This window comes from Emydura macquarii, unplaced genomic scaffold, assembly GCF_026122565.2.
Source record: "Emydura macquarii macquarii isolate MOO-44397 ecotype Brisbane River unplaced genomic scaffold, CSIRO-AGI_Emac_v2 contig_1644, whole genome shotgun sequence".
Lineage (NCBI taxonomy): Eukaryota > Metazoa > Chordata > Testudines > Chelidae > Emydura > Emydura macquarii.
In genome coordinates this window covers 682,201-702,662 of record NW_027131781.1, presented here as the reverse complement: position 1 = coordinate 702,662, position 20,462 = coordinate 682,201, and the positions used below count along the sequence as shown (strand labels likewise).

Here is a 20,462-nt window from a genome sequence, read left to right as displayed (position 1 = left end):
AGCTGACCTGCTTCCAAGCCATCTGCACATCCTCCCGTCCCCCTAGCAGGCAGGGCCCGCACAGTGCCCTGGGCTCACGTGTACTCCTCTCCTGCCGCGGGGCGCTGCTCTCACGGGGGTATCACAGCAGTTCCCGGAGGACCCTGCCCCAGAACACAAGGCAGCTTGCCTCGCGCTAGCTGTGTTGTGTAGACCAGGCCCCAGGTTCGTCGCCCAGCGGGTGTATTTACCCGGGTTTATCCCTAAGTTGCACTCTCCCCAGAAGAACAGGGTCTCCACACCCTAGATGTCACGGGACATCTGGCCTTTTAGCTTGCCATGCTTCGCCTTTCCTGCGTGTGCTCTGCGGCCCGCAGGAAGGGGCAGGGTCTGTCTGCCAGGCCAGCTCTGGATGGATAACGTCCTGTGTCGGAACGGCGTATGAGAGCTTCAGCGACACCTCCTCAGTGGATGTGGGCTCACCCCATGAGCGCCATCGGTGGTATGCTGCGGGGATAGGGCCACACTGGACCCTGGCAGGGCAGCCCCATGTCATCTGGACACACGCTGCGGGACCATTCTGCTCTCACGCCGTGTCCAGAGCAGACGCAGGCTGCTGATGGGCGGGCCTGCAAGCCCTAGTTCAGGAGACTCCAAGCTGCTGGAGAGCCATCGAAGGGGCCGACATGGCCACGCTACTCGAAGACGACGACTGTAACGTGCTGTGACTAGTTCTTCCCGATGCGAGGCAGCCGTGCATTCCACAGCCCACCCCCTGCCCTCTGCAGCAGTCCCTCTCACGGACTTTTGCTGCGAAGGGGGGTTGGGCTGGCCCCGTCTCATCTAGCCAGGAGGAGGACTTGGGCAGGTCTCTGAGTGGAACTGAGGTCTGCTCACAACTCAGGGCCAGTTACAGTACATAGCCATGTCTTCCCCGTTCCCAGGCCTACAATCACTGCTCTGCCAGACTGCTGCCATCCCTGGCACCACTGTGCTGGAAGCTGTGCCGCACCTGGCTAGGTGAGAGCCACGCTCAGCCCAGCACTCGGAGTGAGTGCAGGCCCTTCCCTGGGTGTTGGGGTGGGAGACTCTTGGCTGCAGGCAGGAATGCCTTGCTTGCCACGCGAAGCCCAGCCCACTCTCAGCCCCCGGCTGTCTGTCAAGAGGGAAGAGTCGCATATGTGCGCTCTCCCACCGCCTCGCTGACTTGTCCTTTGCCCCTGCTGGGAGGGGAGGATGTGATCACAGGGGGGAGCAGGGGCCTGCACTCTGGTAACCCTTGTGCCCATTGGCTCTGTAGGGAGGTGAAGATGACAGTGGATCGGAGTGAGGAAGCTAGTGGAACCATGACTGACCTGGGTGCCCCTGCCAGGCAGACATCTCAGGCTAGCTGCTGTGGAACCTACTGTGGAAAAGAGGGATCGACCCTGTGGTTCCTTCAGCCAAGAGGGGCAGAGGAAGCCACGCTGTCCCTTGGGCAAGGTCGCTGTGGGGCAGCACAGGCAATTTCAGCTCAGAAAATCCCACTCCTGAGGCACTAGCCATGCTCGAGAGCCTGGGCCGGGGAGTGCACGGTGTGTTCCTGCCCAGCGCAGCTCTGAGTTGTAGCCAGTTTAATGCAGTGCAGCTGTAGCCGTGTGGGTCCACGCCTCACAGAGACGCAAGGGGGGCAAGGTACTAGCTCTTATGGGAACAATGGCTGGGGGAGAGGAGCCAGCTTCCAGGCTACACAAGCTCTTCCACAGTAGAGCTCAGAGGCTGGTCCCATGAGAGCCGGTACCTCACCCATCCTGCCTCTCCAGGACCTGAGCCGAAGTGGGACATCCGTGCAGCATCAGGCAGATGCCAGCTCACAGCCTTTACCCCTTTGCTGGCTGCTGGGCGTCGGTTGGTCGCCCGGTATTCTCCCTTCCTCCGGCTGGAGCCCAGCTTCGACCACTGCAGCTGCCAGAGACACAGCACCCCACCTCTTCTGGGGCTGCACCATATGTTGACAGCTGGCTCAGCCTCAGGCACTGCCCAGGCAATAGCCTCTAAGGAGGCAGCCTGCGGCTTCCCCTGCCCTTCCTGCTATCCATTTCCCTACGCCCTGCCTCGCCTCGGCAGGGCCATGCTTTCAGCTAGGAGGGGTTCTGGCCCCTCCGTGGGCAGGAGGAGGGAGGAGGGCTGTGGCTAGCCCAGGGAATGGCACTTCAGGGGCATGGCTCTACTGGACCCCAGACACCTACAAATAATCCAGCAGCCCGAGGAATCCAAAAGCTACTTTAATACATGGAAGTGGGTCCATTGTGAGTACGACAGGTGAGGGGCTCCTGCAGCTGCTTGTCTATGCAGCCCCAGGCCAGCCCCGGCTGCACAGTGTAGAGTAGGGAGAACACACATGGGGCACAGACGAGCCCAGCAGGGCTACACGCTTTGCATTCTACCAGCAAGCAGGCCAGGAGGCTATGGTGGACTAGAGATGGGGGCAGGGCAAGCACAAGGGCAAAGGGCAGGGATGCTGCCTCACTTCTCCTGGGCCAGATCAAGTTCCCCACGGGCTATTTTGGTGGCTCCTTCTTCTCATTGGCCTGCTTCTGCTTCTGCTGCATTATCTCAGAGTCTCTGTTAGGAAAAAAGGAGCCTGTTACCTGGCAGGGCAGGAGGGAGCAGCTGTGTCTGCTGGGGACAGGGAAAGCAACTCAGTAGAGTTCTGGAAGCAGGGGATTTCAGCACAAGAGGGAACACTGATGGCACAGCGCAAGCTGCTGGCCAGAGGAGGCTTGGCAGATCCAGGGCCCCTAAACTGCAGGTTCAGGAGAACTGAATTTGAAAACTCTGAGGTCTGCTCTGGTGTGTGTGGGGGAGGGCAGCACTCCACTAGTTCAGAGAGGTGGGGCTGCAACTGGCGCATTCTCAAAGCAGTAGGAAGAAACACAGGACAAAGACCTCTGCTGGAGCACGCAGCTGGTGGGGTGGGTTCATGCAACTGGAGGACCGGGAGAGCAAGTTATTGAACACGCCACAAAATGTGATTGAGGAAAGAGAGAATCTCCCAGAAAAGGGAAGACAGTGCAGGACGGCAGGTGAATGAGAGGAGGGGCACGCAGGACACTCGTTTATCTTTATTTAAGAGGAAGCTTAATGGCAGAACGTTACAGACTAGAATAGAGAGCTGGGTGTGGCTCAGTGTCCTGTTTGAGACACATCCTGCAGGCTCTTGCCTGCTGGGCTCTGACCCCGGCATGCTAGCTAGCCCTGGCTCCCAGCAGGAGCTGGGACATGGACGGAGACACAGCATGTCATCCTAGAGCTTTCTGAAGGGGCCCAGGGCCCTGTGGGCATGAATCTCACTGTTAGAAGGGAGCCAAGCCCCTGCTTCCCAGGACCTCCAAGAGGCAGGGAGCATGGGGCAGCAGCCCCAACCAGGAACCTCTGGCCTTGTTCAGTCAGCTGCTGTGTTGCAGAGTCCCAGGCCAGGAGGGAGAGGTACAAAGCCAGCCAGCCCCAGCCTTTTCCTCGGAAGGCTAGTTACCTCTGCTTCCGGGCAGCAGCCGACAGGCCGTCATCCCGCCGCTTCCCCTTGCCTGAATCCGTCTGCTTCTTCATGTTCTTCTGACGGGCCAGTTCGCGCTGGTTACCGCCTGCAACGATACCAGCAGAAGACTGACTCGCTGCACCCTGGACGAGGTAACGCCTCATGGCCCAACCCCAGCGGACACCAGGTGCCCTCCCTTCTGAGGTGCTTCTGGAAGCGAGGGGCACACGCCTGAGAGGAGCCGTCATTCCATCCCTGCAGCTCAACGCGGGCTGGCTGTCTCCCGGTGCCAGCGCCGAGGCTGGGTTATTGTCTCAGCTGTCAGGTCGCAGAGAAGGGTCACTTGACCCTCTGTCTCGAAGAACAAGCTGGTCAGGCGCGGGGGCAGCGGCACTGCGCTCTGGAAGCATGCAGGGCCCAGGGCCAGGCTGTGTGGATGGGTACGGACGGTGACTCCATGCGTGGCAGCTGCGTGTGCGCGGCCAGGTACACAGCGGCGTGGTGAGAACAGCGACCCACACAGGTGCCAGGTGTGCGCCGCCAGGCAGCCCCGCAGAGCTCGGACAACGGAGCACACGGACCCACGTGGCCAGAGCTGCCGTCCCGCTGCCGGGTGCCTGCCCACACGGGCACTGCCCAGACAGGATCCTCGCAGTCAGCAACCTTGCAGCCGGCCCCGGGGAGCCCCTCAGAGCCACCGCACCTGGCTGGACAAGTGGGGCTGCCCCCGCCCCCTCCCATTGCCCCCTGCTTCCCGCACAGGCACCCGGGGCTCCCCCCAAAACCCACCCGCAGGCTCCCCCCATAACCCTCCGGGCGCCCCACAAACCCCCCATGACCCTCTGGGCACCCCCCCAAAACCCACCCGCAGGCTCCCCCCTAACCCTCCGGGCGCCCCACAAACCCCCCATGACCCTCTGGGCACCCCCCAAAACCCACCCGCAGGCTCCCCCCATAACCCTCCGGCGCCCCACAAACCCCCCATGACCCTCTGGGCACCCCCCCAAAACCCACCCGCAGGCTCCCCCCATAACCCTCCGGCGCCCCACAAACCTCCCATGACCCTCCGGGTGCCCCCCCAGGTCTCTCTGGGCTCCCCACAAACCCCGCCCCCCGGGCTCCTCCCATAACCCTCCGGGCGCCCCGCCCCCGGGCTCCCCACACAAGCGCGGGGCTGCCCGGCCCCCCACGGGCGGGCCGGGGCGCGCGGCACCTACGGGTCATGGCTCCGCTCGCTCGGCTCCGTCCGCTCGGCGGCCGCGGCCACGTCCCTAGCCAGGGCCGCGCTGATTGGCCCGGAGATTTACGGGAACGAGGCCTCGGGCGGCCCAACCGCAGCACAGACCCGCCCCCGGCAGCGTCTCATTGGCGGAAAGCAGTGAGGGGGCGGGCCCGCGAGGGCCTGTGTTACGGTTGGCTGGGGGCCGGCGGGGCGTGGCCCGGCTCTCTGGGGGGCGTGGCCCGGCTTTCTGCCGGGCGCTGTGGGCGGGGCCGGCCCGGGGCAGTAGACCCCCCCAGCTGCCCGGCCTGCTCCTTCCCAGCTCCCCCTTTGCTCCGGTGCGGGCCCGCCGGGGAGGCTGCAGGGGCAGAGCCGGTCCCGCTACGGCGTGAGCCCGGCCCCCGGCTCGTCCCGACCTCAGGCGGCTGCAGGTGCCGGCTAGAACAGCCGATTTATTTACAAGGTCACTGCGGATGGTCCCGCTCTCTGCCCCCCGCAGCGCAGCCCGGCACCGCCCCACACGGGGCTCCCCTTTGGCCTGGGGCGGAGCTGTGAGCCCCCGCCTCCCTCCCTCCCGCCCATTTAGTCTCAGCTGGTGTTGCCAGGCAGAGGGAGGGCACTGCCCAGCCCCAAAGAGCAGCTTCCAGGGCTGGCCCGGAGAAGACAGGGCAGCTCAGCTCAGCTGGCATCGCTCAGCGGCTATGGACCACCTGGGTCCGTCTGCAAGAGGAGGAGAGACCGAGAATGAGCGTCCCCCCAGCCCGCTGCAGGATCCCACAGGGCAGCCTGGGCCGCGGGCGGGTGTCACAGGCTGACAGGGGTCACCAGGCCATTGCCTTGGCAGGAGAGCGCAGCCCCCGCACCTACCCGCTGTCCGGCCTGTCCCGTTGCTGACTCTGCCTGTGGTCTCCCCAGCTGTGATTCGGGGACAGCGCCCACCTGCCCTGCGGGTGGGGGTGTAGCTAAGGTTATTCTCTGTATCCGGTGCTTTGTGCTCCCCAGGGAAGATGGGGGGGGGGCCCAGGGTTGCTGTAGTTCATCTCCCCGCCCAACCCCACTGCTGCTTGTTCCTGCCTCACTTTCATTGCTGGGCTAGGGGCCGTTCTTCTCATCCCCAGATGCAGCCTTCAGCCCCACCCTGCGCAATGCCAGGTGGGGCTGGGAGTGTCTCTGCTGGGTGACCGTGCAACCAGCCCGAGCCAGGTGGAGATGCTGTGCTGGATGTGGCAGGGTGTACAAGCCCAGACAGCCTGCCTGGCCCCGCTGCCCCTATGGGGCACACTCGCTGGATGCTGAGCTCCAAAGGGGTCAGAGCAGGTGTGTGTTGCTGGCTCCTGCCAAGAAGCTGCTGGGCACCAGGTGGCTGGGGCCGAGCCCTGCTGCCAACCCACTGCAGGCCCTTCATCCATGGAGTACAGCATTGACAAGCCATGACAGAGAGGAAGACCCTCCCGAGGGTGACCTGAGAGGACTCCAGGGAGAACTTAGCCTGCACATTTTTAACTACTATTTACGGGGCCCAGTGTTGGAAGCTGGTGGAGCAGGGAGGGCCTGGGTTCCCCACCCCTGGACTCTCACCCCGCGGTGGTAGTGCAGGGCTCAGACACCAACTCCCCTCCACCCCCAGCAATGGGAACCTAGGTTTTCCACCAGCAGCGTCAGCCTCAGGGGTGAGCATGGAGCATTATGAGGCCCTACGGCTCCTTCCTGCAGTCCTGGCATCCATCCGCCAGCTTTCTGCTCAGATACAATAAAACCAGCAGGCGGCCCTGTGTGTATACCATGCTCTCCTCATGGGGAACAGGTGACGCTCCTGGCCCCAGGAAGAGGTGGCATAGCCTCCAGCTGAGCCTTCCAGCAGGGAATGAATCGCTCGTTGGGAAAGCTTCGGGTGCTGGGCCAGGCAGATGGGCAGTCACCGCTAGGCAGGCGGGTTAACAAGGCAGGGCTCCAGGGAGGGGTTCAGGCTTTGGGTGCAGACACAGTTAACTGCACCCAGCACAGTAACGGGGAAGCAGAGCTCCTGTGGCAGAGCAGCACCAGTGTCCTGGTTCAGCCAAGCCTGCATACCCAAGCGCTGTGACCCACCGCTGGCTGCACCGGCTCGTCTTGGAGCCTGGGCTGGTCCATGGCTGTGGGGGCAGGGCGCTCCGGCTGCCCTCTCTGACGCCTGGCTAGCTTTGAGAGCTCAGCGTGAATTGCCTGGAAGAGAAGGAGAGAGGGCAGCAGCTCCACCTGCTTCTTCCTGGGGTGGGGAGAGAGAGGGCTGCAGCCCCGGGGCACCTGTCCTTGTGGCCTCTCCCCCTAGCATACGGCAGCAGCTTTAGTAGGAAGCTCAGTCCTGGTTGGTCAGGACTTGTCTTGACGTCCCTGTTCTGCCATCGACTGGCCTGGCTGGGGTGGGTCACTGTCCCCTCTGGGCCCCATGGGGCAGCAGTGCTGAGTGCCTGTCTACAGCACTTCTAATGGGCTCCTTACATGAAATACGCAGAATGTGCCCCCCCCCCCCCCCCCGAATGAGCTGCGAGCGGGGGGAGATCTCCCTGGAGCCAGGAGCGAGCTGCTCCCCAGGGGATGATGAATTCAAGAGGAGACCCTGGCGGCTGGGCCCTTGCTCTGCTCTCTACCTTCGTGCTGGGCTCTAGCTGGAGGGCTCTCTTTAGGACGTTCATGGCTTCCTGGTCCTCTCCCCATTCTGCCAGCAGCTGTGAGACAAAGGAGGAATGAAGAAAGGAGGGAGCGGGAGGAGGCAGTAGGGAGCTATGGAGGGAGGGTTGATGGAGAGAGATTGGCAGTGCAGGGACATGGAGAGAGCCTCCCATCCACCCAGAGGAAAAGCCTTTGGTTGCTAACGCCTTGTACTTTCTGCTTGGCTCATCTTCCTTCTGCTGCCTATTCCGCCCCTGCCCCCCTTTCTCTAGCCCTGGCCTTGCTCTCATTCAGGCCCTTTGGGCTAAGGTCTCCAACCCACCGCCTCTCCAGTCCGCTCAGACTCCGAGAAGTGGGGAAAGAGATTCACAAGTGGGGTGAGATCTCATCCTGCAAGCGGTGGATCCACTGCTTCTCCGTCTTCTCCTCACCTCACCTCACCGGCCTTTTCCCTCATCTCCCAGGCCGGGCCCCAGTCTCCTGGGTTCCCTTGGTGGGGTGCTGGGCTGTACCTTGCCTTTCCTGTAGAGAGCCTTCACGTTGTGCGGGTCGATGTGCAGCACCGCATTGCATGACGCCAGCACCTCCGCAAACCGCTGCAGCTTCAGCTGGGCAGCCGCACAGTTATTCAGACACTTCACTTGATGCTCTTGCAGCTCCTCTTCCTCCTCGGGGTCTGGAGGGGCTGGGGATGAGCCCAACAACAAGCCAGTCAAAGCCAGCGGGGTGAGTGTGCCCTGCTTATGGCAGCCTCTGCAGCTCACTCAGGGCCGCTCGGGAAAGGACCACGTGCAACCACAGTCCCATGCCAGCCTCTAATCTTGGACTCTCTCCCAGCTAATTGCAGACCCACTTAGTGTGAATCCCCCACTTTCCCCTCCACTCCAACTCATGCCATGAGCCCAGGGGGTCTCTCACTGTACCTGCACCGGGTGAGTCCAGGATGCGCAGGGCCAGCTGGTAGGCGTGCATGGCCTGCTGGTACTCCTCTCGCTGGAAGTGGAAGTTCCCTCGCTCTCTCTTCTGCTTGCTGAGGCTGATGCGCCCGGAGGGGGGCAAGAGCCCCAGATCGGGGCTGTCCCTGATCTGCAGCAGGGTCACCTCATACAGCAGTGAGGCATCCGATGGGATATCAGGGTCCCTGGAGGGAGGAAGTGAGATTTTGCCTTTCCCCAGTACGCCCATCCCTGGGCTCCTGCGCTCAGGGAGGCTGGGTGCAGGGCCCCTTGGCTTTTAGAGCCCTGGAATCCCAGCCAGTGCAGAGAGCTGTGATTTTACTCCAACAGCTGGGCCAGGATGACAGGACCCTGCCAGGCAGCCAACGCCAGGATTACTCTTCGGGCCTTTTGCCAAAGGAACAGTGACGTGTGGGCAGCACCTGCTGCTCTCAGCCCAGGGCAGGAGAAGGATCAAGCACAGCCTACCTGCCCAGGTGACCGTAAGCATACAGGAAGCTGGTGAGAAGGAAGGACACCTCTCCTAGCTGCATGGACTGGACACCGAGCTCCAGAGCCTGTAGAGAAGGGGACAAAGTAGGTGCTTTATTCCTGCCCCAGTGTCCTGCTTGGGGGCTGCTTCAGCATGTTTGATATAGTGCATGCTGTGGAGAAGTTAAAGCTCAGCCATGAAAGCCGCTTACAGCCCTATGCGGAGCTCCACCAGCCACCCCCTGGCATTCTGGAGGGAGGGGAGGGAGATGGCTTGCTCCAGGGGGCGGGCATCCTCTAGGGAGTGGCACTCGGGTCTCTACTGCTCTGCCTCTCATTGCAAGCCAAAGTCGGGAGGCAACTGCCCCACAGGCCCCCATTCTTGTGGGATCTGTTCCCTTCCTGCTGGCATGCACCAGACAGGGCTGGGCTACATGCCTGTGGGTGCGCTGAGCTCAGGGACTGCAATGGCTCAGGAAGGATTTTTAGACACAGCAAATCCTGCCTCTTGGCAGAGGTTCAGACTAGATGACCCAGGCAGTCCTTCTAACCCCATGGTTCTGACTGGGCCCCTGGGCAGCAGTCCAGCCAACCAGGTTCCTTCCCCTGGGCTGAACACAGGCGCTGCGAATTAACACCAGGCTTTAAGCTGCCTCCCTGTTTATGCCCCAGCTCAGTGAGGGGCCCACACAGTGGGAAGAGGTTTTGTCGCTGCCTTGCAGAGCCAGCAGGGAGAGCACAGGAGTGTTCCTGCTGCTTTTCCACCTGTCGCTTATTTCTTTGCAACAGCAAGATGGGACCAAAAGAACACGGTCCCCCATGCTGGAGTCAGGCACTTCAAAACCAGCACATGCCAGTCTTCAGGGGCACCAAACCAGCCAGCCTAGATGGCGACTCTGTCCTTAGGGTGCAGGATGAGACCAGACCTGTATGACGTCCCCCTGCTCCAGGATGAAAGTCAGCTTCGGGTCCTTCTCCACCAGGGTGCCATCCTCCAGGACTCCCAGCAGCTTCAGAGTCACCTCCTGGCCTGCCTGGGGCCTGCTGGCCTCTCCATGGCCTTCTCTCACCAGCCACTTCCTCAGGGATTTGTCCTCTTGGGGAAGCAAACAGGGAGAGGGGAATCAGCCCGTGGAGCCGGAGCCACTGCCACAGGGCCTGGTGCGCTTTGGGCTTCGCGGCCTGGGGTGTGGGACCGGGACCAGTACTTCCCCCCCCCCCCACGCCCCTCAGGAGCCTCCCTCCTAATTAGACCCCTTGTTTCATTGCTTCTGCTCTTGGGCCCGCAGCCTGGACCAGCGAGGGAGGCTGCGGCAGGAAGGACAGCCATGCTGTAGTATGTGTGAGTGCTGGGCCCTGCCCCACAGAGTCCACAGTCTGCTCCGCCAGAGAGGAGAACCTGGCCAGGAGAGGAGAAATGACTTGGCCACGGTGCCCCAGCAGGTCAGTGGCAGAGCCAGGACTAGAATCCCAGCCCAGTGCCCTGCCCACTGGCCCACCCTGGTTTACATGCATGTTTCTCTTGCATGCAGCAATTCTGTGGCCTGGAAACGGGCCCAGTGCTAGTGAAGCTCTCAGCTGCTGGAGCTCAGGGTCATGTGCCCTCCAGCCCGGGCTCTGCCCGCATGCTGCTCGGCAGCTCTGAAGGGGCTGAAAGCGCCCCATGGTAGACAGCTGTGCACCCGGCAGGGGCTCACCCGTGCCACACTGCCCCGGATGGGCCAGCCACGTTGCACGGTGCCAGCCACAGCTGGCTGGCCAGAGACCCATCCACCGTCATGACCAGACCCTTGCCCCCATGCCACCCTGCAGTCCAGCCCCAGGCCGGGTGCAGCCAGGTGACCGGTGCCAGTGGCGATGGCAGTGGGAGCTCCTGGCGCCCAGATGAGGAGGAGGATGGAAGAGCCGGGCAGCTCTGCCTTGCGCTCAGAGGAGCACAGGGCTTGTGCGGAGGCATGGACGGGGGCAGAAGGGAACTTCCCAGAAGCTGCTCTGGGGACTGGTGGTCTGGTCTCCCCCTCCCCGTAGTCCTGGTGACTCACCTGTGACATCTGCCCAGCCCTGGGCCCTGAACAGCTCCTCGAAGCGCCCCTGCGTTGGGCCCAGCACCTGCTCCAGCCTCCGGTAGAACTGCCGCTCCTCCTCCTGCGGCGGGGGGGCCTCGATTGTCGTGTGCGGCAGGAGGAACTTGACGGCCCGCCCCAGGCGCGGGCTCCCCGCCAGCTCCCGGCCCCCTGGGCTCTCGGCTGCTGCTGCCCGGCTGGGGCAGGGCTCGCTGGCCTCTGCTTCCTTCTTCCTCACCTGGGCCATCCCCAGAGGCTCCAGGCTTGGGGACTGGGAGAGGGGTCCTCTGGCTGAGGCCGGCCCCAGGTCCCAGCCCAGGCGGCACTGGGGGGTTGCTCCCAGCCGGCCGGCAGCAGAGCGCTGGGCAGGGACTGGCGGGCGAGGGGCTCTAATCCACGGCGGATTAGCGTAAACCCATCCTGCAGCCCCGGGCTCAACCCTCAGCCCGCCCCCGCCAAACCGGCCCGTGTCCAGGCGCCGGTCCCGGCCCAGGGCGGCCCCGCCCTTTCATTGACAGGGGCCGGGGCAGGAGGCCGGGCTGCGGCGGGGAGCCCCGGGGGCCAGCGCCGGTTGCGGGCCCTGGAGCGGGCGGGATTAGCAGCGCGGTGGGAGCCGCTAATGCGATCAGGGGGATTTGTCCGGGCCGCGCAAAAATAGCCCCGGCCCCGGCGGGCTGCTGCCCCGCCTCCCGGCCCGGCCGAACCGAACCGAACCGAGCCGCGCCGCCCCTCTGCCAGCCGCCGCCCGGGGCTCCCGCGGGTGGGGCGGGGCGGGGCGGAGCGGGGCGGCCCCACTGCCAGTCCCAGCCATGCCGGGGCCGCGCGCGGAGCTGTCCGGGCGGCTCCGGTACCGGGGCGGCTCCCGCGCTCCCCGCCTCAGCCTCCTGCACCTGAAACTCACCGACCCGGCGCTGCGGGCGCTGCGGGACTGCCAGCGGGTGAGACCGGGACCGGCCGGGCCGGGCCAGCGCCCTCTGCCCCGACCCCATCTCTCCCCGACCCCGAACCGGGACCGGGTCAGCTCAGCGCCCTCTGCCCCCCCCCCCGACCCCGACCCGGGCCAGCGCCCTCTGCCCCTCCCCCATCTCTCCCCGAACCGGACCGGGTCAGCGCCATGGTCTCTCTCCCGCCCCTCGCCCCGGGCCAGGACAGGGGTCAGCGCCCTCTTTCCCCGCCAGCCCTCCCCGAGCGGGGCCGCCCGCGCCCCCTCCACCCTCGCCCCCCAGCCGGGCTGGGGGCTGGGGCTGCCTGGGGGAGGGTCGTTACCCAGCGGGCAGCTCCGGCCCGTGCCAGGCAGGGGCAGACTCCCCGAGCCGAGGGTCCCGTCCACCCCAGGAGCCTGACGCGAGGCGATGGGCTTTGTGCCCAGAGGCTGGGAGCGAGCATCCCCGCCCGGAGGGGTCCGTGGTCCAGCTGCGTGGGGGCGCCGGGCTGTCGGGGGGCGCCACGGCAGCTGCTGACTGTGGCTCCGGCTGTTCTGTTTGCAGGGACCAGCCCAGCCTGTCATCGCCTTCCAGGGCAGCCAGGGGGTAAGTGGGGCTGTGAGGGGAGCGGGGGCTTCAGGATGCGTCCCTGGGCTCCCTTGTGTGTCCATTGCCGGCCCGGCCAGTCCTGCAGGATTTCCAGAGCCCGGCCCTGCCTCTCCCGGGGTGCGTGCTGGGCACCCCCTTCCCAGCCTGCCTCGGCTCCCCTCCCCTGGGCCTGAGCCCCAGCCACGCTCTGCTCCGGGCCTGTCCCCACACCAGCAGCCCAGTCCTGGGCAGTGACCTGTGAACTCTGAATAGCCCCTGCCCCATGACACGCTCCTTTCCTTTCGCTTGGGTGGGGCCCGGGGGGCGGGCAGGACTTGTTCCTCCTACGGCTGGGAGCCAGGGGCACGGCCGAGCGGGGGCTGCGGCGCCCAGGGGGCGAGGGCCTGGTGCTGCGGCAGGGAGCTAGCTGTGCTGAAGGGGAGCTGGGGGGACAGTTCGGCAGCAAAGGGAGCACAGCGACGCCGCTGCTCCGGGTGGGGTGCAGGGCGCAGCCGCAATGGGAGCTGGGCTGCACGCTCAGCCTGGGGTGGACGCTCCGTCACTGGGCACAGCGAACGCTGGACGAGGCCTTGGCACCGTGGGCAGGATTCGATCCAACCCTTGCGGCAGAAGGTCTAGCTGGGACCCAGGGGATCTCCCCAGCTCCGTCACAGGGGATCCCCTCCCACCCTGGACCCGCAGCAGGGGCTGCTCTACAGACACGGCCCCGCTGGACGTCTCTTGCCTCCCAGCCTGGGGGTCCCGGCCTGGTCAGGCCAGGCCAGACGCTGCTCTTGCCACCTGTGGACTTGGCAGAGCAGGGCGCTGCTGGGCCTGGCGCGTCGCTCTGTTGTTTTCTGGGGTCTGGGGCTGGGATTTGCCTCCCTCCCTTTGGCTCCAGGCTGCTGCAGCATCTCAGCTGCACACGCTCGCTAACTAGCTCCCCCGGGATTCCTGCTGGGAGTCGCTGCTGGAAGGCTCAGCTAAGGGTCCCTCTGGCCTTTGGCTGGCAAACACACCCGCAATCCCCGCGCAGTGGGGCCGGGACGGCAGGTGTTCGCCTGGCAGCTCAGCAGAGGCAGCGGTAATGAGAACAGGCAACGTGCCTACGCCCACCGTGTGCCCCAGCCTCTGCCTGAGCTGGGCAGAGCTCCCCATCTGCGGGCGTGGGCTGGGGGTGCCTGCCCCATGTACACCCCCCTGAGCTGGGCAGAGCCCCCCCCATCTGTGGGCGTGGGCTGGGGGGTGCCTGAGAACTCCAACACTCCCTTCTGCTGATCCCTGTTTTTCAGAGGCCGCCCCCCCCCCCCGTCTTCCCCGGTGTGAACCCGCTGCTGGAAATAAGCCCACGCCCGTCCTGTTAGCTCCCTCAGCCCTGGAAACTGCCCAGCACTGCAAGGGTTAAACTCGTGGTGCGCTGCCCCTGGGGGAGCTGCTGCTAAGAATGGGCCCTGGCCCCTGGGGAGCGGGTCTGTAGCCAGACAATGAGCTGGCAGTGCTGCTGGGCCTGCGTCTGTGACCACGGGCTGTGGGGAGGGCAGGGACAATGGGAATGACTGGCCCCTGCTCTCCTGGACAGTACATCAAGATCCCATGTGCCCCGGGCAGCCCGGGCGGAGGAGTTCGCCTCTTCGCCTTCTACCTGTCCCGCTACAGCAAGGACAAGCCCCAGGCCAGCTTCGACTGCGTCCGGCAGTGTGTCTCCCGGTGAGTGTGGGGCCAGGCCGGGCCCCTGAGGCCAGGGCTTGTTTCCTTCCCCTTCCTGCCCTGAAGTGCCAGGCAGGTACCAGCTGCCCTTGAGTCTCTGTCCAGGCACCTCCAGCAGCATCGGACACTCGCAGCGCTGAGAAACACTCGGGTTCGCTAGTCGGCTGGCTGCGAATAGGACGGTCTTGTTAGCGCAGAGAACAGACCCCCCCTGCTCAGCCCCGAGCCCAAAGCCCCGGCCTCTGACCTCTCGCACCCGGCTCAGGTGACTCCCAAACGCCCACCGCCCCTGCCTGTCCTGTGTGCTCCAGCTGGGCAATCCCGGCCGGCTTCCAGCAGAGGTGGGACCATCCCTGGTCCTTAGTGTCTAGGTACCAGAGTCCTGGTGACTGGATTTGCTTTTGTCCTCATGGACTCTCCACTGAGGTGGGGCCGGCCCGAGACAGCCAGGCGCCATTCGCACCTGTGCCCCAGCCTGTCCATGGACAGACAGCCTGTGCCCACCACCTCGGCAACACTGCAGCATATAGGGGAAACTGAGGCGCCCACACGTCACACAAAATGTTACAGAAAATTCCCACTCCGTCCCAGCAGGAGGCTGCCACCGGGATGAGATCAGGCAAGTGCACATCACTGGCTCTGACCCGTGCCCCTGCTGTGCAGCTGGGCGTACCAACCCCCTCCCTGAGCGTGGGCTAGGGAGAAGCAAACCAGGGCTGGTCCCCTGCTCTCCTGCTCCTTGGCAAGCTGCTCGGCCGGGGTTAGAGATGCGGAGGGGCCAGGCCCAGCTGATGCAGGTTTCTGTGCTCACAGCCTGGGTCAGAACCAGCTGGACTGTGTGGGCAGCATCCAGGAGAAAATCACCGTCTGTGCCACCGACGACTCGTACCGGCTGACACGGGAGCGTGTGTCCCAGGCGGAGAAGGAGGCGTGGAGCAGAGCTGCTATTGAGATCGAGCCAGCAGCCCCGGGCCATGGTAAGGCAGGATCCTGCCGTGGTCAGGCCTGGCTCGAGTGGCCCTGCCCTTGAGAAGTGGGAGCAGAGCAGCCCCTCCACTCCACACATGGGCAGGGGATCGTGTGCGTTTTGGGGGCCCGGCTAGCCGGATGTGAGTGCTGGCAGCAGGGCGGCTGGGCGAAATACAGCGCCTGCCCCTGCTGAGTGTGAGCCGAGCTGGGTTCACATGGCCGAGGCTGCGGCACTCCAGAATCTGTTCTGCACCCTTCCGGCTGCACTGGGCCTGCTGGGCAGGGGGCTGCCAGCCACGGGGCTTGGCCAGTCTGGGGTCAGGAAGGAGCTGGCGGGTGGGCTGGGGCTGCAGCGGTTAGTGTGTGAGACCCAGCCTCTCTGCATGGCTTTCCCTCCAGAATCCCGGCTCAGTCCGCCTGAGCTGCAGCACATATGCCAGGCCTCAGCGTGGCAGGATTTATCCCAAACTCAGAATGAAGTGGAGGGACCCTCACCTGGGGTGGCAGGGGCTGCAGAGGAGAAGGCTCCGTGCCAGGGGGCCCAGCTCTGGGCAGGGCAGAGAGGAGCCTGGTGCTAGCTGTGAGAGCCGGGATGAGAGCGAACGGAGACCATGGGGCACCGCTGGGCTGCCTGCTCTGCTCTGTGGGAGTTCACAGCCACTGTGCGCGGGTCTCTCTGCAGGTAAACGTGTCACCGTGCCAAAGAGGCTGGGCGTCAGTGCCCCACTGGGGGCATGCTCTGCTGGGGGCAGGAGATGCAGCCCCCTGGGGACAGACCGCAGCGTTCTCGTGAAGAGCCTGGTGCAGCTTCTAGCGCTGCGGCCCCACTGCAGACATGAGCTGCTGGAGCGGCTGGCCAGGGCGCAGATCGGCCTGAAGGACGGGGCACAGCTGCTGTGTGTGCTGGAGGAGGTGAGTGGGGGGGAGCGGGCAGGGCCGCATCGCCTGCCCCTGGGCTGTGAGGCGCTCGCTGACTCTGCTGCTCTCCCATGCAGGTGGGGCAGCTGAACCCCCGGGAGGGCAGCTACTGCCTGAAGGAGGCGCTCTGGGGGCAAGTGCAGGAGGACTGGCCGGGCTACAGGGCTGAGGAGCGGCAGCATGTCAGGCAGCTCCTGCACAGGTGCAGCGCTGGGGCTGGGCAGTGTCTGGGCCCCCGCAGTCCTGGAGCCTGGGGTGGAATGCAGCAGTCCCAGCGGGCTGTGGGGAGGGGGTGGGCTGCTCTGCTGCCTGGCACGCCTGTGTGCGCGCAGACGGCGGGGTCATGCCTTGTTCCCGGCCCATGGGCCCGTCCCACTCCAAGAGCCCTGACCGCGGCCTGCCCAGCCCCAGGGGCCCGGTTCTCGGCCTGCGTGAGCTGCTCCTGACCTCTCCTCTCCTGTGCGCCAGGAATCAGGCCCACCGAGCTGTGGCCAGGCCCTTCCTGGTGCCTCTGGAGTGCCCCTCCTGCCAGGGTGCCAGCAGACAGCCCTTGGGCGTGGTGAGTATTGGTACTGGTGGGCAAGGGCGTGGCGCGAGGGGCAGGAATCTGGGGAGCCAACGTGTGACAAGAGCCCAGTTTGCACATTTAAATAGGCACGGCTTTGTTTGCAAATGGTCTGGTTCCCAGAACCCAGCTGATTTGCAGAGACACTCACACCACGGTGCTTCCCCCCCATGGCAAGCTCAACTCCTTCCCCCACAGTCCAGGACCACCGCACCCCCCCCCCCCCACTAACCCTGGGCAGGCTGGAACCTCCCCCAACCCTGGGCAGGCTGGAACCCTGGGCAGGCTGGAACCCCCCCCGCTAACCCTGGGCAGGCTGGAACCTCCCCCCCCAACCCTGGGCAGGCTGGAACCTCCCCCCGCTAACCCTGGGCAGGCTGGAACCTCCCCCCCCAACCCTGGGCAGGCTGGAACCCCCCCCCCCGCTAACCCTGGGCAGGCTGGAACCCCCCCCGCTGGGCAGGCTGGAACCTCCCCCCGCTAACCCTGGGCAGGCTGGAACCCCCCCCCGCCACTAACCTGGGCAGGCTGGAACCCCCCCCCCATCCAGGCACAATTCCCAGCAGGGCAGGAGAATGGGTGCCCCGGCCGCTGTCTAGGCAGCTCTGCCTCGGGCTGGGAAGGGGGGCGCTGCCGGTCCCAGCTGAGCGCCTGGCTCTGGCTGGGCACTGCCCAGAGTCCCTCCAGCCATGGTGCCAAGTCTCCGGCCTGAGGTGGGTGGGGGCTGTCGTGGGGGGTTCATCCTGGGGGGCAGCCTGGCTGGCCTAGAGCGGGTGGGGGGAGCTCCTCAGTGGCAGGCGGGGCAGGGCAGGGTGGGGGGATGGAAGGGGGATCCCCCTTGCTCACCTGTTGGGAAGGGGGATCCCCCTTGCTCACCTGTTGCCCGCAGGGCGGGCCCCAGCCTGGGGGTGACTCTGGGAGGGTTTGTCTTTCAGAAGCGACTGGCCCTGCTGGATGCCTCCCACCCCCGGGGGCTGAAGAGAGCCTGTGTCCCAGAGCTGGCTCCCGGCTCGCTGGGGTCACGCCGCAGCCTGCCGGAGCCTGGCCTGGAGCCGCCGGGCAGGCAGAGCCCGCAGCAGCCGTGCCAGCGGCCCAGGAGCAGCGCGGCCGGGGAGCCGCCGAGCTCGGCGGAGGAGACGAGCGAGGGGGAGGGCGGCGATGAATGGGAAGAGGGAGCGCTGCGCCTGGAGCAGCACCTCTGCGCGCTGCAAGGTGAGGGGCCGCCCGCACCCCGGCTGCCCGGCTCTGCCCCTCGTCGCAGTAAGTGCCCAGCCCCGACGGCCGCAGAGACTCGGGAGCAGCCAGGCGGAAGCGGGGGTGGGGGCTGAAAAGGGGCTTGGGATGAGCCCAGAGCGAGGCTCGCCTCAGGGAGGGGGAAGCTGGGCCCCCAAGTGCCAGCTAGAGGTGCCGCCGCGCTCCCCTGGCCAGCAGGGGCACCCTGGAGCGGGGGGATGCTAGTTCTCTGCAGGGCTCTCCTGGCTCAGGCAGCAGCCTGGCTGGGGCCCTAGGCCCCCCCGTGAGGTGGGGAGGGGTGACGAGCACCCTGCAGATGCTGTAACCGCGGGTGGGGCTGGGCCTCGCTGCGCTCCGCTCCTGGCCACGTGCCGGGGGTGGGTGCAGCTTCCCTGGGGCAGGGCATGCTGCTCACCTGCCAGCCGATACCTGCCCGGAGCTCTTGGCGGCTGCGGGCACCGGCCCGTCCCTTCCACAGGCTGCCGGGGCGGAGCAGCCCCTCTTGCGGCAGCTCGCGGTGTTTCGGGTGCGTTGATCCTGCCGCGGGGTTGGCAGAGGCTCAGTGCCCCCGAGCAACTGAGCGGCAGTTTTGGACGGGACGTTGCTTTGAAGAGTTTTTCTCCTAATTCTTTTGCTTCCTCCCCAGACAGCAGCTCCCGGGCCAGCCCCCCTGCCGCCTTAGCAGAGATCCCAGAGTACTGCCGGTAAGTCCCTGCACACCTTGGCAGGCTGATTCCGCCTCCTCCCCCTCCCTTGGGCAGCAGGGAGCATGAGTGGGGCCCTGGCCCAGCTCCTGCCCCCACAGCCTTCCTCGGAGTCAGGCAGGGCAGGCTGCGCTTGGAGCCAGGCTGGGCTGCGGATTGCCCAGCCTGCAAACTCCACGTTGGTGTCAAATGGAAGCTCAAAGGGTCCCGCTCGCTCGCCTGCGGGGCTAAGGTGGGGCAGTGGAGTAACATTACCTGCTGCTGCAGGGAAGCTGCCCCGGGGCAGGCCCGTGAGATGGAGCTGCTCTGACGGAGCCGCAGTCCCTGGCATTCGGGCAGGTGCACTTCATGCTGAGCTCCCCTGGCCGTGCCTGAGGGACTAGCCAGGCCGTATCTCTTGGCTGTGATAGGAAGTACAGACCCGTCTGCTCGGTGGAGCAGCGTCAGGCCTACGTGGAAGCATTCACTGCGGATTACGCAGAGTATCGGCACCTCCATGCCAGGATCGGGAACGTGAGCAGGAGATTCATCCAGCTGGGCGCCAAAATCAAAACGCTGATGCCAGAAACGGAGGCGCACAAGGTGAGCGTGGGCCGGGGGGGCAGGCAGGCCCGCCTGCCGTGGCTGTTTGCTGATGCATGTCTCTTGCTTTTCAGGCAGTCGAAGAGAGAATCTTGCAGGAATACAGGAGGTTCAAGAAGGTGAGGCTGGCAGCCAGGGGCTGGGGTTGGTGGCCTGGCAGGAGCTGACCGGTGCTTTCTTTTGCAGACCTACCCCAGCTACCGGAAGGAGAAGGACCGCTGCGAGTATCTTCACCGAAAGCTGTCCCACATCAAGAGCCTCATCCTGGAGTTTGAGAAGACCGAGGCTCCGTAGGGAGCCGGCTGGGCCCAGGCTCTGCGCCTGCAGCAGTAACTGCTGGCCCCATTCTTGTCTCCCGGTCGCAGGGGTGTGTTTAGTGCATGCTCTGCACCCGTAGTGCAGCCCTGCAGCCCAGTCCGGCTGTTCTAGGGGCTGGCGGTGGGGGGTGCAGCACAGCGCAGGCTGTGGCTGCCCCAGAGCACACGGTGTGTGACGGGCTCTGTGCATCGTCCCCTGGGCGCTGCTGTCTTACCCGGAGGAGCTCCAGCTCCCAGGGGCACCTGGGCTAGTGCTGCTGCTGCAGCGAAGGCTCCTGCTCATGGGCGGTTCCTGTGCCCCATGCCAGCCTGTACTACAGAGCTCTGCCTGGTACGCGGGGCTGCTAGTTCCAGGCAGGCCTGCCCACTCAGACCCAGAAGTGGGACCTGCCACCTTCGTTCGCTAGCTCTGCTCCCCGTCTCCCCCTTCCCCCCGAGGGAGCTCAGAGCACGGCAGAGCCTTTCCCAACAGGGACAACTTCAATCGCCAGCGTCAGGGGCCCAGGCCTGGGCACCGTGCCCCAGGCTGGGCTCGGGTTTGCTGCCTGCCTGCTGCTTGAGCAGTGTATTGCAGCAGCCCGGGGGTGCAGGGAGGTGGCTCCCGCCCTGTGTGAGATGCTGCTCTGCTAGGCAGCCCTGCTGCCATCTGTACTTGGACGTGCTGGGGGAAGAGGGGGCTAGATAATGGCTGCTGCGGTGCCCTTCATGCTGCAGGGCAGGGGGACATGACCCTGCCGGGTGGAGGCTCTGGGGGCTCTGGTGTCCCTGCGTTAAAGAGCTCAGTGCACAACGCACAGCAGGTGCGGCTGTGAGCGAGGCCCCGGCCTTCGTCCTTCTCCCAGCACCTGCCTGAGCTGCTCCTCAGCTCTTGTAACGCGCCATGGCCCAGCGCTGGGGCTGCAGCCCGTTGCCTTAGGTACCAGCTGGCCTAAGGACGAGGGAGGGAGCTGTCCTTACAGCGCTGGGCCATGCCGAGGGGGCCTAGGCGCTGCGGAATACGTTAATTACAGCACCGGTGACCGCTGAACACTGCTCCTCAGCCAGTGGGCCCAGCTGGGTTAGGCAAAAGATGCTCCCAGCCTTGAGCCAATGGGGGGGGGGG

At 65.3% G+C, this 20,462-nt stretch overlaps 3 protein-coding genes across 4 annotated transcripts; 1 reads left to right on the top strand and 2 right to left on the bottom strand.

Moving 5' to 3' along the window:
- Positions 1 to 2,225: 2,225 nt before the first annotated feature.
- Positions 2,226 to 4,854, bottom strand: SERF2 (small EDRK-rich factor 2). The gene is made up of 3 exons (XM_067555395.1): positions 4,714 to 4,854; positions 3,494 to 3,602; positions 2,226 to 2,583 (listed from the first exon to the last, which is right to left on the bottom strand). The coding sequence occupies exons 1-3, from the start codon at positions 4,718 to 4,720 to the stop codon at positions 2,520 to 2,522; spliced, it is 180 nt and encodes a 59-aa protein (XP_067411496.1). The 5' UTR covers positions 4,721 to 4,854; the 3' UTR covers positions 2,226 to 2,519.
- A 134-nt stretch (positions 4,855 to 4,988) lies between these two features.
- LOC137157965 (peptidyl-prolyl cis-trans isomerase FKBP8-like) lies at positions 4,989 to 11,101 on the bottom strand. 2 transcript variants are annotated; one of them, XM_067555393.1, is made up of 8 exons: positions 10,834 to 11,101; positions 9,718 to 9,887; positions 8,789 to 8,877; positions 8,288 to 8,505; positions 7,877 to 8,049; positions 7,343 to 7,420; positions 6,786 to 6,917; positions 4,989 to 5,435 (listed from the first exon to the last, which is right to left on the bottom strand). In XM_067555393.1, the coding sequence occupies exons 1-8, from the start codon at positions 11,099 to 11,101 to the stop codon at positions 5,415 to 5,417; spliced, it is 1,149 nt and encodes a 382-aa protein (XP_067411494.1). In that variant the 3' UTR covers positions 4,989 to 5,414. The 2 variants fall into 2 exon arrangements, with proteins under 2 accessions (XP_067411494.1, XP_067411495.1); XM_067555394.1 differs by having other exon boundaries at positions 6,804 to 6,917.
- On the top strand, positions 10,975 to 20,063 carry ELL3 (elongation factor for RNA polymerase II 3). Its single transcript, XM_067555396.1, has 12 exons — positions 10,975 to 11,792; positions 12,342 to 12,383; positions 13,945 to 14,072; positions 14,886 to 15,049; positions 15,724 to 15,953; positions 16,037 to 16,161; positions 16,428 to 16,518; positions 17,460 to 17,736; positions 18,404 to 18,461; positions 18,872 to 19,043; positions 19,118 to 19,162; positions 19,230 to 20,063. Exons 1-12 carry the CDS (start codon positions 11,664 to 11,666, stop codon positions 19,335 to 19,337), a joined length of 1,569 nt encoding a protein of 522 aa, XP_067411497.1. The 5' UTR covers positions 10,975 to 11,663; the 3' UTR covers positions 19,338 to 20,063.
- Positions 20,064 to 20,462: the final 399 nt, after the last annotated feature.